The sequence below is a fragment of the Microcebus murinus genome, chromosome 7, assembly GCF_040939455.1.
Source record: "Microcebus murinus isolate Inina chromosome 7, M.murinus_Inina_mat1.0, whole genome shotgun sequence".
Taxonomy (NCBI): Eukaryota; Metazoa; Chordata; class Mammalia; order Primates; family Cheirogaleidae; genus Microcebus; species Microcebus murinus.
In genome coordinates, this window is record NC_134110.1 from 24203326 (window position 1) to 24218490 (window position 15165).

Consider the following 15165-nt stretch of genomic DNA (forward strand, 5'->3'; position numbering starts at 1 on the left):
AGGGACGGGAGAGAAATCAACTTAAAGAGTTGCCTCTTATTTAGAATTTTCAGTTTTCAATGAAAAATTATGAAACATGTAAAGGATAAAGAAAATATGGCCCATACATAGTAGGAAAAAAATCAGTCAACAGAAGCAGTCCCTGAGAAAGCCCAGATATTGGACTTATTAATACTAGACAAATATTTTTTTGAGATAAAGTCTCACTCTGTTGCCTGCTTAGAGTGCAGTGGCATCATCATAGCTCACTATAACCTTGAACTCCTGGGCCCAAGTGATCCTCCTGCTCCAGCCTCCTTAGTAGCTGGGCTATAGGTACATGCCACCATACCTGACTGAATTTTTGGCAGAGACAATGTCTCACCAGTTCAGGCTGGTCTTAAATTGGCCTCAAGCACTCCTCCTGGCTCGCCCTCCCCAAATGCTAGGATTACAGGGTATGAACCATTGCACCCCGCCCAAGACAAAGATTTTAAATCAACTAGTTTAATATTATTCAAAGAACTAAAGGAGACCATGTCTAAGGAACTAAAGGAAACTTTGAGAATGATGCCTCACCCAACAGAATATCAATAAAGAGATAGAAACCATAAAAATAAACCAAGTAGAAATTCTGGTGTTGAAAACTACAATAATTAAAATGAAAAATTCACTTGAGGAGCTGAATAGCATAGTTGAGCATGGAAAAGAAAAAAAACAGTGACTTGAAGATAGGTCAATTAAAATTAACTCATCTGAGGAACAAAATGAAAAAAGAATAAAGAATGAACAATGGGCCGGGTGAGGTGGCTCATGCCTATAAATCTAGCACTCTGGGAGGCCAAAGCGGGTGGATTGCTCAAGGTCAGGAGTTCGAAACCAGCCTGAGCAAGAGCGAGACCCTGTCTCAACTAGAAATAGAAAGAAATTAATTGGCCAACTAATATATATAGAAAAAATTAGCTGGGCATGGTGGTACATGCCTGTAGTCCCAGCTACTTGGGAGGCTGAGGCAGAAGGATTACTTGAGCCCAGGAGTTTGAGGTTGCTGTGAGCTAGGCTGACACCATGGCACTCACTCTAGCCTGGGCAATAAAGTGAGACTCTGTCTCAAAAAAAAAAAAAAAAAAAAAAAAGAATTCTATATCCAGCAAAACTGCCTTTGAAAAATAAAGGAGAAATTGGCCAGGCACAGTGGCTCACACCTCTATCCCTAGCACTTTGGGAGGCTGAGGTGGGAGGATGGCTTGAGCCCAGGCATTCAAGACCAGCCTAGGAAATAGTGAAACCCCATCCCTACAAAAAATAGATTAGCTGGGCATGGTGGCATGAACCTATACTGCCAGTTACTCAGGAGGCTGAGGCAAGAGGATCACTTGAGCCCAGGAGTTGAAGGCTGCAGTGAACTATGATCATGCCACTGCACTCTACCCTGGGCAACAGAGCAAGACCCTGCCTAAATAAATAAATAAGGGATAAATTAAGGCATTCCCAGATAAATTTAAAAAATGAGAGAAGTCTTTGCTAGCAGATCTGTTTTCTAAGAAGTACTAATGGAGGCCAGGAGCAGTGGCTCATGCCTGTAATCCTAGCACTCTGGGAGGCCGAGGTGGGTGGATCGCTCAAGGTCAGGAGTTTGAAACCAGCCTGAGCAACAGCAAGACCCCATCTCTACTAAAAATAGAAAGAAATTAATTGGCCAACTAAAAATATATAGAAAAAAATTAGGCGGGCATGGTGGCATATGCCTGTAGTCCCAGCTACTCAGGAAGCTGAGGCAGAAGGATTGCTTGAGGCCAGGAGTTTGAGGTTGCTGTGAGCTAGGCTGACGCCATGGCACTCTAGCCCAGGTAACAGAGTGACATTCTGTCTCAAAAAAAAAGAAAGAAGTGCTAATGGTGGGAGTTCTTCAGGTTGAAATAAAAACTCAGCAGACAGTAACTTGAGTCAACATGAAGAAATAAAGAATACTCATAAAGGTAATTACATAAGTAAATATTTTCAAAGTATAAATGTATTTTTAAATTCTGTGTTCTTTATTTAATTTAATTTAATTTTATTTTTAAATGAAGGGGCAGGGTTTTGCATGGGGGGTGCTCAGTTGCCTTGTTTTTTTGTTGAGACAGAGTCTCATTTGGTGTCCCTGGTTAGTGATGTCATGGTAGCTCACTGCAAGCTCCAACTCCTGGGCTATAAGTGATCCTTCTGCCTCAGCCTCCTGGGTAGCTGGGACTACAGGCGCATGTCACAGTGCCAGGCTAGGTTTTGTTGTTTTGTGTATTTTTTTTCTTTTTGTTTTTCTTTTCTCTTTGATAGAGATGGGGTCTCACTGTTGCTGAGGCTTGTGTCAAACTATCTTCCTGCCTCAGCCTCTGTGTTCTTTGTTTAAAAAGACGCAGAGGAAGAGTTCAGAAAAGAAGCCATTGTCACAAATGATTATATATGAAATAGAAGTTGAGCTTCTCTTTCCATTTTCTTACATTACTAATTTTCTTCACCAGAAAGTATAGTTGGACTGAACTACAATATGGTTCACCAAAGTTATAGGTTCAGTTTTCACATTTCCAGGTGGAATATTTGCTCCTTGGAAGTCTTCAAACTTTACTCGACAGACATTTATACACCCTCGTCCCAGGCTCCTCAGTCTCTAACATCTCCATTAGTACCCCAGCAAACAACAAAATATGGTCATTCATCACAGTTAAGTTCCACTTGAGCATCTATAGCCACTACCTTTTTTTTTTTTTTTGAGATGGAGTCTCACTCTGTTGCCCTGGCTAGAGTGCTGTGGTGTCAGCCTAGCTCACAGCAAACCTCAAACTCCTGGGCTCAAGCAATCCTTCTGCCTCAGCCTCCCAAGTAGCTGGGATTACAGACATGCGCGCCGCCATGCCCGCCTAATTTTTTCTATATATTTTTAGTTGGCCAATTAATTTCTTTCTATTTTTAGTAGAGACAGGGTCTTGCTGTTGCTCAGGCTGGTTTCAAACTCCTGACCTTGAGCGATCCACCCACCTCAGCCTCCCAGAGTGCTAGGATTACGGGCGTGAGCCACCGCGCCTGGCCAATACAGCCACTATCTTGATATACTTGTGTTCTGAAAGCTGAGTGTCCAACAGCAGTAAGGGCCCTCATTAGGAGAGACATGTTGGCACCAATAATATCAAAGTTTGGTTTTTAACTCATTTCTTGTCAGTTTGGCTGGGAACATCTGGGCAGCTGGAAGTCAGCTTCTCCATCACTTTGTGTTTCTTTCTTTGTATCAGTTTTCTACCTGTGAAGCTCAACACTTCACCACGAGTGCAGCCGCGATTTCTGTCACTTTGAAGCCTGTGAGGAAGCGATCAGGACCCCCCCTACACTCCTCCAGTTAGGTCACCTGACACATGCAAAGCTGCCAGCTTGTATTTTGCAGGCTTCCTCAAGTCTTTGGTACCCTTTTCAACATTCACAGCTGCACTGTTGACACAGTCTGCAATGCCATCAATCTTCTGCTGAGAATTCAGTAGGAGAGAGAAATCAACAACTGGTTGGCTAAATTCAATTAAGTCCTCTTCTAAGGTATTCCATGATTCTGCAAGCACTTTGATCTCAAGGCATTTCAGGCAATGCATATATCTGAATCAAGCTCTGAGAACAAGCTTCAGCTATAGTAGTATGAAATGCTCCACCAACAGTCGTGGATCTGATCAAAAGAGGCTGCAAAAGAGTTTCTTCACCATTAAATTAAGCTTTTCTACAGATTTCAAATGGAGTTGGAGAAATTTTTTTGCTGATGCTGATGCTGATGCTTCTTTTTTAACAGAAGCATCATTTATCATTCTCTAAAGAAGTACTAGGTCATCCTTTCAGAATTTCAAACAAAGCTTCCCTATTTCTCGGCTATTGGAGCAGAGTTGCAGAACTGTACATCCTGCACTAATATGCTCTTCATGCAACTTGTCCCAGATTCTGCACCTTTGAGACTTCTCAATATTAATCTGGTGCTTTGTTAACCTCTCTGGATCTGTTGGGATTACTGTCTTAATGAATTTCTGGATAGCTGGTTCAAGACAGCATAATTTCACTTTTTCTTCAAACATCCTAAAAAAAATGTTGTGTCACTTCCACTTACAACAACTGCCTTCGCCACTCATATAGAAGAACCTCTGCCAGGGCACTTGAGGCCAGTCGATGCCTATATTTTTTGTTTGTATGTCTTTTTCTCCCTATTTGATTTAAAAGACAATCCCATAAGGCAGTCATTATAAATCTATATTGATGAGCATACAATGTATAAAAATGTAATTCATATGACAACAACAGCATAAAACAAGGGAGGAATGGAGCTACAATAGTCTCCCTCATCCACAGTTTTGCTTTCTGTGGTTTCAGTTATCCATGATAAACCACAGTCCAAAAATATGAAATGGAAAATTCTAAAAGTAAACAACTCCTAAGTTTTAAATTGCATGCCATTCTGAGTGGCATGATGAAACCTCATACTATTCTACTCTGTCCTGCCCTAGACCTGAATCATCCCTTTGTCCATCATATTCCTTCTGTATACAATATCTGCCTGTTTGTCACTTAGTAGCTGTCTTGGTTATCAGATTATCAGATGTAGTATAAAGCATACACTACACCAGGGGGCACTCGTGTTCAAGTAACTCTTATTTTACCTAATAATGACCCAAAGCACAACAGTAGGAATGCTGGCACATTGTTATGATTGTTCTATTTTATTATTTGTTGTTGTTAATCTCTTCCTGTGCCTAATTTATAAATTAAGATATCATAGGAATATGTATATGTATGGAAAAAACATAGTATATATAAGGTTTGGTACTATCAATGGTTTTAGGCATCCACTGGGGGATTGTAGACTACATCCTCTGTGGATAAGAGGGAAGTACTGTATATAGAAGCAAAGTTTTTATATATTAAATACTATTAAAATTATGTTGGTATTTAATCCAACTAGATTGCTATAAATTACAATGTCAATTGTAATTTCCAGGGATTACCACTAAGAAAATAATTCAAAATTACATAGTAAAAACAATTTTGATAAATATACATTTAACACAAAATAGAAGTAATTCATGAATTGAGGAACAAAAAGGAGATAATACATATTGAAAAAAAATAGCAAAATGGTAGACATAAGATCAACCTTATCAGTAATTACATTAAATATGAATGACTTAAACTCTCCCATTGAAAAGCAGAGGCTGGCTGGAAGGATTTTATTTTATTTTTTTTAATTTTTTTTGAGACAGAGTCTCAATTTGTTGCCCAGACTAGAGTGAGTGCCATGGTGTCAGCCTAGCTCACAGCAACCTCAAACTCCTGGCCTCAAGCAATCCTCCTGCCTCGGCCTCCTGAGTAGCTGGGACTACAGGCATGCGCCACCATGCCCGGCTAATTTTTTGTATATGTTTTTAGTTGGCCAATTAATTTCTTTCCATTTCTAGTAGAGACAGGGTCTCGCTCTTGCTCAGGCTGGTTTCAAACTCCTGAACTTGAGCAATCCACCTGCCTCGGCCTCCCAGAGTGCTAGGATTACAGGTGTGAGCCACCGTGCCTGGCCTGGAAGGATTTTAAAAAGAAAAAAACATGATCCAACAATACAATATCTATAAAATAAACACTTTAGGTTCAAAGAGACAAATAGTTTAAAAGTAAAAGGATAGCAAAAAAATACCATTTAAACGGTCAGCAAAAAGAACTGAAGTAGTTATACTAATATCAAATGAAATAGACCCTAAATTTTAAAAGATTAAGAGACAAAAGACATTCTATACTAATAAAAGCTTCCATACAGCAAGAAGATTAACAATTATAAACATTTATGCACCCAATAACAGATCATCAAAATATATGAAGCAAAAATTGACAGAATTGAATGGAGAAATAGGCAATTCAACAATAATAATTAAAAACTTCAATGCCACACTTTCAATAATGGATAGAATAACTAGACAGAAGAACAGCATGGGAATAAAAGACTTAACACTATAAACAAATAAACTTGACAGACATTTCACCCAACAATGGCAGAATACATCCTTCCTAAGTACACATGGCACATTCCCCAGGAAAGACCATATATATTAGGTCATAAAACAAGTATCAATAAACTGAAAAGGATTGAAATTAAATGAAGTATGTTCTCCAACCATAACTGAAAGAAATTATAAACAAACAACAGAAGAAAATTGGGTAAATTCACTAGTATGTGGAAATTTAAAAATATATTCTTAATAAACTGATGAGTCAAAAAAGAAGTCAAGAGATGTTGTAAAATACTTTTGAAATGAATTGTAATAATTTCAAGATCAATTGTATTTCTAGACACTAGCTATCAATGATTCAAAATGAAATTAAAAGACAATTCTATTTATAATAGCATCATTTGGCTGAGGGCTACACAAAGGAACTCTTTGGCTAGGTGCCTTCTATATAGCTGAGGGAAATCTCCAGAGAAAGGGCAGCAGTGAACTCAAAGCAGCTGATATTCCCAGCTGCTGGGGAGCTTGGCAGAGCATACACTACACGAGGGGGGAACAACCTGTTTCTGAAAAGGGCCAGTTAGGCAATATTTTAGGCTTAGCTGGCCATCTGGTCTCTGCAACTACTCAACTTTGCTATCATAGCCTGAGAGTAGCCCTAGACAAGCATAAAGGATGGGAGTGATTATATTCCATTAAAACTTAATTTTTAAAAAAGGCTGGGTGCCAGATTTGGTCTATAGCCCATAGTTTGTTGGCTCCTGTAGTACAATTAAGATATAAAGCTCTAAAGAACAGCAGGAGAATATTTCCCTCTAGTGTGGGAGGAGGCGGCAAGAAGCAGGCAGGTCCGTACCTAGGATTGATTTTATCATAATTTATTATACTGTGCCATTGTTTTATGTACTTTTCTATATGTGTCATATATCACAATAAACCAAGTATAAAAACAAAAAGAACTGATAGCTATGCATAATCAAAGGCATTTAAATGTCATACCCACAAAGAAATCTTTCTTCTCCTTACCTAGGTAGATACTCCTGCAGAAATGCTAAGAGATTTGGGGAGATGGGAGGTTTTTCAAATTTAAAAAAATGCAATAAGGCTAGTTCAATGCCTTGTTTTGAATCCACCCATATCACTCTAAAATATATTCATCAGCTAGGCATAGTGGCATGCACCTATAATTCCAGCTGCCTGGAAGGCTGAGGTTGATTACTTGAGGCCAGGATCACTTGAGACCAGGAGTTTGAGACAAGCCTGGGCAACATAATGATACCCCATCTCTACAAATAACAAAAAAAATTAACTGGGCAACGTGATGTGCACTTGTAGTCCTAGCTACTTGGGAGGCTGAGGCAGGAGAATCCCTTGAGTTCAAAGTTATAATAAGTTATGATGACGCCACTGTACTCCAGCCTGGGTGACAAAGTGAGACTCTGTGTCCAAAAAAGAAAAAGAAAAAAGAGAAAAAAATAGATCATGTCAAGGGTTTTTTCAGCTCTAAAAACCTATTATTCACTAGTTGGTGTGTGGTCTGTATTTCTGGGTATGATTAGAAATTATAGAGTCAGTGCGCAAGACTCCTCAACTGGCACCTGGAAGAGCTTTACCCCTTTGAAGTGCAGTGCCTCTGAGCCTCCTACTAGGCTCAGTCCTGCTGGGGACTAACTCAATCCAGAGCTGTGTGCCCCTAGCCCTCCTCTCCAACTTGCATGAATGCTCTTTGGATGGAGCTGAACATTGCTTCTCAAAGCCACATGGCTCCACCACAGGCCGTGAGGACTGATAGGGTCACCCCAGTGGGCTCCCCTGACCCCCAGCCAAGAAGGTTTTCCCTAGGGAACCTGGCCCCACTCACAAGACCTGGAGGTTCACAGACCTTGAGGGCTGCCTTCTTTAGGAAGGGGTCCCTCAACCACCCCAGAGCCCCTCCTGGGAACCCATTTGGCAGAGCTGTGGAAAACCATGTCTAATAAACACATAAATATACCAGAGACCTGTGGATTTCATAACACCTAAAAGATGAGCAGAGTGGCTGACTCTTCTCCAGCAAGTGGGGCAGGAGATATTGCTCTCTGGCCTGGCTGGGCTGTCTTTCCCAGGAGCAGACCCAGGAGCATGACATGCCAGAGGAGACCGGCTCACCCAGAAGGCACTTTCTTCACACTTCCCTTGAGTTTATGAGATGTGCAGCCCACCTGAAGGTCTTGCTCCTCACTGGGAGAGTTTTCTCAGGCTTCCTTTCTGACCTGGACATACAATGGCTTTCAGTACCAGAATTAGATGAATGAAATAGGTACTTTACTGAGTGTTCTTCAGGAATGTGCATACTACTTTGGATCTTTTCATCATTTTATCTCTACTAAAAGTTAAATGCTGTGATAAATCATGCATTGGTGAAGATGTGAAGCTACCAGAACTGTCCACAGTGCTGGCAGGAGAATAAAATGGTATAATCACATTGGAAAACTTTCTGGTGGTTTCTACTAGAGCTAAATATATGCCTACCATCAGAAATTCCACTGCTAGGTATTTACACAAGAGAAATGAGTGCTTATGTCCACAAAAAGATGTGCATAAGAATATTCAAAGCCCTTTTTATTCATAGTAATCCCAAGTGGAAACAATCTGTCTAGCAGCAGAAGAATGGACAAATTGTGGTACATTCACATAATGGAATACTACACAGCAAAAATAAATCAATTAGTGGAACAGTCAACAGTATGTGTGAATGTCACAGACATTATGTTGAGTGGAGGAAGCCAGATAAGAAAGAGAACGCACCGTATGATCCCACCTATGTGAAGTTCAAGAAGGCAAAACTAATTGATAATGATTGAAGTCAGAAGAGTGGTTTCGGGGGGAAATGGGCATTTATTGAAACCTTAAAATCTGTACCCCCATAATATGCCGGGAAAAAAAAAAAAGAGTGGTTTCCTTTGCAAGAAGGTACAGATCAGGAAGGAAATTTCGGGGATACTAGAAATCTGCTATATCTTGATCTGATCTGGGTGGGGATATTATACCACATTGATATATATTGGCATATATATACACATATATATCAATTTATGTGTGCTAGGCAAAATGATACAGACTAGTCAATACTGAGACTTATCTGATTGAGTTATTGAGTTTCAAAGATAAAAAACTAGGCCGGGCGGGGTGGCTCACACCTGTAATCCTAGCACTCTGGGAGGCCGAGGTGGGCGGATTGCTCGAGGTCAGGAGTTTGAAACCATCCTGAGCAAGACTGAGACCCCCATCTCTAAAAAGAAATTAATTGGCCAACTAATATATATATAGAAAAATTAGCCAGGCATGGTGGTGCATGCCTGTAGTCCCAGCTACTTGGGAGGCTAAGGCAGGAGGATTGCTTGAGCCCATGAGTTTGAGGTTGCTGTGAGCTAGGCTGATGCCACGGCACTCACTCTAGCCTGGGCAACATAGTGAGACTCTGTCTCAAAAAAAAAAAAAAAGAACTCAAAATTATAGCGCTCATGGTTGTTTATTTTAATATATATAACACTACTTATTGAAAAATTTCCAGCAAATTGAAACATGAATGGGAAAACTTTGTAAGGGTAGTGTGAACAATGAACTCAAATATTTAAGATCAAAAAATACAGAATTATGACTACATCATCTCCAGATGCTACATGTCTTGACAAAGTAAAAAGAGAAGACAAAAAATGACAAGGAACTGGAAAGTTTACTGATTTCCTCATTTCTCATTTCAAGGAGTCAATTGACAGTGTCTTAAATTAAAACATAGAGTTCAGAGAAACACAACTCCCACCTCTTAATGTTTTTCACTGACTTTAATTTTAGCTGTATCTTTTGGTAAGTAATATCTCATAATAAAATAGTGTTTATCTCAACTTCAGTAGTTACTTTAACATCAGTTTTTCTTCTGTTAAATTCAAGTAAAATATAGTTTTATCTTTTTAATTAAAATACCACGTGTCTTTCCATTTGATAAAATGTCTATCCTTTTATCCATATATTCATATGGAAAAATGTGTGGAGTAGAGTTCTCAACGATAGTGACAGTTATTTTGGGGTCATGGAATTTGGGCTGATGTTTTATATTCTTTGGCATTTACTGTATTTATTGAGTTTTTAAAAAATAACGAGCATGCAGCTTTTTCCCAAAAGCACTGAAATCATTTTTTTGTTATACTGGCAGTATTAGCTAAATGAATAATTGTATTATGTTGGCACTGCTGTGGCTTTCACGTGCTTGCTTCTGCTGAGATTTATGAAAGAAGTTTTTGCTTATTTCAGGAAGCATCATTGATATTCAGAAATATATGTAAAAAGAAACAATCACTTCATACTAAGATGGCAAAAAAATAATAATTGGAAAATAACAAGTGTTGGTAAGAATGTGGAGAAAGTAGAACCCTCTGCATTGCTGGTCGAAATGTAAAATGATGCAGCCACTATGGAAAGTTTGGCAGTTCCTCAAAAAGTTAAATATAGAATTATCATATGACTCAGCAATTCCACTCCTAGTTATGTACCCAAAAGAATTCAGATCAGGGACCCATACAGATACTTTCATGCCAATATTCATTGCAGCATTATTCACAATAGCCAAAAGGTAGAAACAAACCAAGTCCATTGATAGATGAATGGATAAACAAATATATACACATACATGCATACATACATACAATGGAATATTACTCAGCTATCAGAAGGAATAAAGTTCTCATATATGCTACAACATGGATGAACCTTGATACTATCATGTTAAGTGAAATAAGCTGCTAAGTGAAATAAGGACAAACATTGTATGATTCCATTTATATGAAACATCTAGAATAGGCGACTTCATAGAGTCAGAAAGTAGATTAGTTTCCAGGGACTGGGAACTGTTTAATGGCTACAGAATTTGTGTTTGGGGTGAGAGAAAAGTTTTGGAAACAGATAGTGGTGATGGTTGCACATTGTCAATGTAACTAATGCCACTGAATTATACATTTAAATGGCTGAAATGGGCTGGGTGCTGTGGCTCACACCTGTGATCCCGGAACTTTGAGAGGCCAAGGTAGGAGGGTTGCTTGAGGCCCAGCCTGAGTAACATCGCAAGACTTCATCTCTACAAAAAATTTAAAAATTAGCTGGGTATGATGGTGCACGCCTGTAGTCTCAGCTGTTCGGGAAACTGGGGAGAGAAGATCCCTTTAGTCCAGGAGTTTGAGGTTACAGTGAGCTATGATCATACCACTATACTCCAGTCTGGGTGACAGAGTGAGACCTTATCTCAGGAAAAAAAAAAAAGGATAAAATGGTAAGTTTTGTGTTATTTATATGATACCACAATAAAAAAGCAGCAGCAATGCATAGATTCATTCAGCATTAAAGTTTTCATACACAAATAGTATGATTCTATATTGCTTCACAAAATAATAATGCTGTACACAAAGATGCAAAAAGGTTTATTCTGTTTATCCTAGTATTCTCAAAATTTATTAAGATGTCCATTATAGCATCATTTTTTTTTTTTTTTTGAGACAGAGTCTCACTTTGTTGCCCAGGCTAGAGTGAGTGCTGTGGAGTCAGCCTGGCTTACAGCAACCTCAATCTCGGGGGCTCAGCGATCCTACTGCCTCAGCCTCCCGAGTAGCTGGGACTACAGGCATGCGCCACCATGCCGGGCTAATTTTATATATATATATTATTTGGCCAATTAATTTCTTTCTATTTCTAGTAGAGACAGGGTCTCGCTCTTGCTCAGGCTGGTTTCGAACTCCTGACCTCGAGCAATCCGCCCAGCTCGGCCTCCCAGAGTGCTAGGATTACAGGCGGGAGCCATCTCCCCCGGCCTATAGCATCATTTATAATAGAAAAAAACGGGTAGCAACCTAGCAAGCAACAATAGCTGAATGAAACAAATTATGGTAATTAACTTTATGGAAATGATACTGTCATTAGAATAATCATAATTATGTAGCAATATGGAAACTTATTAGATATACTAAATAAAAAGGAGATTTCATATATTGTAATTGGAAACATATAAAACTATGTATACATTACTTTTAGGTGCAAAAACGCCTAAAATAGTAATAATTAGGTGAGGGTTGTGGGATTAATTTTTAAATAACTTTTTCCTATTTTCCAGGCTTTCTATAATTTGTGTATATTTTATTAAAAATTAAAATGTGGAAATCAGTATGATCACGAGCTCACTGTTCCAGTGTGGAAGCAGTTGACTTCACGGGTCGAAGAAAGGCCAGGAAAAAAATGGATCATTTTTGAAGTTCCCATTTGAGTTTCCTGGTCTTAGGCTCCAGGTGAGGCTCCCTGTCGGCTTCCTTGGAATAGACGCTTCGAGGGGACAGCTGTCACAGCTAGGGCCGCGTCCTGCCGGCGCTCTTCCAGCCCCGCAAACTGCAGGAGACATACGCTAAAAAATGATTCGTTGTTTATCCGAGACGAAAACTTAACTGGGAGTCCTGTATTTTTATTTGTTGAATCTGGGAACCCTACCTACCCACCTAGGCACCGCCCTACTTCCTTCTTCACCTACCGCCCCCTCCTCACCAGCACCTCCTCCCACCCGGTCTCGTTCTACCCCCGAGTCCCTGTCCCCTCGCCGTCTCCCCAAGCCCCGCGCCCCTCCTGCCCCCTTACCGTCCCGGTAGATCCCAGGGCCTCCCATCCCCTGGGCCCCGCGAAACTCGGGTCACCCCCCCGCCGTCCCGCCCGGCGGGTCCCGGGTCCCCGCCCCCGCCTGCCCTGCGAATCCCGGGTCTCCCCCCCACCTCCGCCCGGTTGAGCGTGGCACGCAGGCGCAGGCGCGGAGGGCGGGCGCCGGCGGAATGGGGACTGCAGCTGCGGCAGCGGCGACGGCGGCGGCCGGGGAGGGGGCGCGCAGCCCGAGCCCCGCCGCCGTGTCGCTCGGCCTGGGCGTGGCCGTCGTCTCAAGCCTGGTGAATGGGTCCACGTTCGTGTTGCAGAAGAAGGGCATCGTGCGCGCCAAGCGGCGAGGTAGGGCGGGCCACGGGCCGCGCTCGGGGGAAGGGAGGAGGGGAGCGCCTGGCCGGGGGGAGGCGGACGCAGGTGGGGGCGTTCGGGTCGTGGTCAGAGCGGGCACCTAGGGGCTCAAACCGTGGAGGCCTCGCGCCCAGCCCCAGTGCAGGGACGACTCGGCCCTGCTCACCAGGCGGCACCTGGGCGCGCTCTCCGCGGCCGCCGCGTCGCGGTCCCCCGGCAGCTCCAGAAGCGGCCCGGGAATCGCAGGTGCATCCTAGCCTTGGTCGCTTCGTCTTGGCAGTGTTTCCCCCTTCCCAGCGGCTGGACAGGCCTTGTTTTATAGGGTTTCTTCAGCTGACTTCTTTCCTGGTTCCCAGATACTCTCCCACCCCGTCTGTATCCTCGGAGCCCACTCTGACCTGTGCCCTGGTTGGAGCCCAAACTTCCCAGGGGCCCGCACCCACCGCTGCGGAGGAGACCTTCCTCTTTCCAGCATTCTTGAAGTGCTTGGAGCCCAGTGCCTGCCTTGAAAGGGCGACTGGCCTTCTGCCCTCACGGTGGCCCGCGGTGGGGGTGCACTTGGGAGAGCGAGACCTGCCGGTTTCGAGCTCCCTGCAGTGGCCGCGCCTGTGCAGAAGTGAGAATTGTGCCGGACGGCAGGCCAGGGAGGCACTCACTCGCGGGGTCTGTGCTCCCTTGTGGCCCTTGTTCCTGGTGTCCTTGATGGCGCCTTCTAATGTTTAGACTGGAACCATCGTAATTCAAGTGATCTTCAACGGAAAACACCAACACTACTCCTTAGCGATGTGGGAAGCAGTGGGGTGGCAGAGTTGTTCTTTGCTCGTGTCTTTTGTGCTTAGAGGCCTGGGACAGTTTACTGAAGGCAGGGTGTAGCATGCTTTGATTTGCAAAGTAAACATTGGTTTAAGAGGGCTGGAGAAAGTCGTTAGCCATATTCTCATAAGAATAGTATTAAGTGCTCTCTGGAAATGATGTGACCAGGTCATGGGTTGTGAGAGGAAGTAAACTCGTTTGGAAAACTAAGATTCCAGAATGCAGGTGAAACTTTCTCTGCGTGCCCTGGACCCTGAGCCAGGACGGCCTTCAGAAAAGAGTTAAGGGGCCCAACAATCTTGAGTGAAAATATAAAATCATGGGTATTTGTTTAAAGACTTCAACTTTGGAGTGAAAGCATTGCAGTCTTCACACAAAATCTAAATGAAGGATGATTTCCCAGGGGTGCAAATGTGTCTGTCTCTAAGGTACAAACACACATCTGTCAGCTAACCTGTCTTCAGGGAGTTCCTGTCAGTTTGATAGGTCTCAAGGCTGCAAGGTGTTTGCTGTGACTCAAAGATAGACAAGTGCCCTTGGTAGGATGGCATGAGAAAACACTTCACCTCTGTGGTCATCCTCACAAATCTCAGACCTGGGTGTGACCATGAGAAAAACATCACACAAAAGACAAACCTGAATTGAGGAGCATCTTACAAAATATCTGATCAAGGTCATGAAATCTGAGAGACTGTCACACCCAGGAAGAGCCTGGACACATGACCACTAAATGTAAGACATTAGGGAAAAACTAAGGAAATCTAAACATAGGCTTTAGTTATTTAAAAATCGAATAAAACTTAGGTTGTTATTTCATCCCAGCTTATGTGTTCACAGGAACTAGTGAATAAAAAAATAAACAGTTTTGTGCAGTGGCTCATGCCTGTAGGCCCAGCTACTCAGAAGGCTGAGATGTGAGGATTGCTTGAGCCCAGGAGTTCGAGGCCAGCTAGGGCAACACAGTGAGATCCTGTCTTAAAAAAAGAAAAAAAAAAAGAAAAGCAGTTCACCCTTTTAAGAAAACATGATGAATGATGTTATTTATAGCCACATACATGCCTTTAAATTAATAAAGGTGTAACAGTGATATTCATTAATTTCATACTTCCTCAATTACCACCCACTGCCACTGATTCAAGCTAGCTGGGTTACTCGTGGTGGTAGGAGACAGACATTTAGTCTTGTTTCAATAAGCCTACTTTAATTTGTTTAACAGATATTTATGAGGCTCTTATTATGTGCCTACTATTGTACTTACTGTTGTAGGTATTGAGGATATAGCAGCTTCAGAATCTATTCCCCATAAAACTTTTTTTCCACATCTGCTAACAAGCAGCAGAGTTGACCCTTATGCAGTAACTAAAACTGA

At 41.9% G+C, this 15165-nt stretch overlaps 1 protein-coding gene and 1 pseudogene across 1 annotated transcript in view; one reads left to right on the forward strand and one right to left on the reverse strand.

Moving 5' to 3' along the window:
- Positions 1 to 3161: 3161 nt before the first annotated feature.
- Positions 3162 to 4072, reverse strand: LOC105868816 (syntaxin-17 pseudogene; annotated as a pseudogene).
- Positions 4073 to 12808: 8736 nt separating this feature from the next.
- The window catches only part of NIPA1 (NIPA magnesium transporter 1), a 38019-nt gene continuing 35662 nt past the window's right edge, over positions 12809 to 15165 (forward strand). The window contains exon 1 of the mRNA XM_012760004.2: positions 12809 to 12977. Coding sequence (XP_012615458.1) covers positions 12809 to 12977 — 169 coding nt within the window. The remainder of the gene's footprint in view (positions 12978 to 15165) is intronic.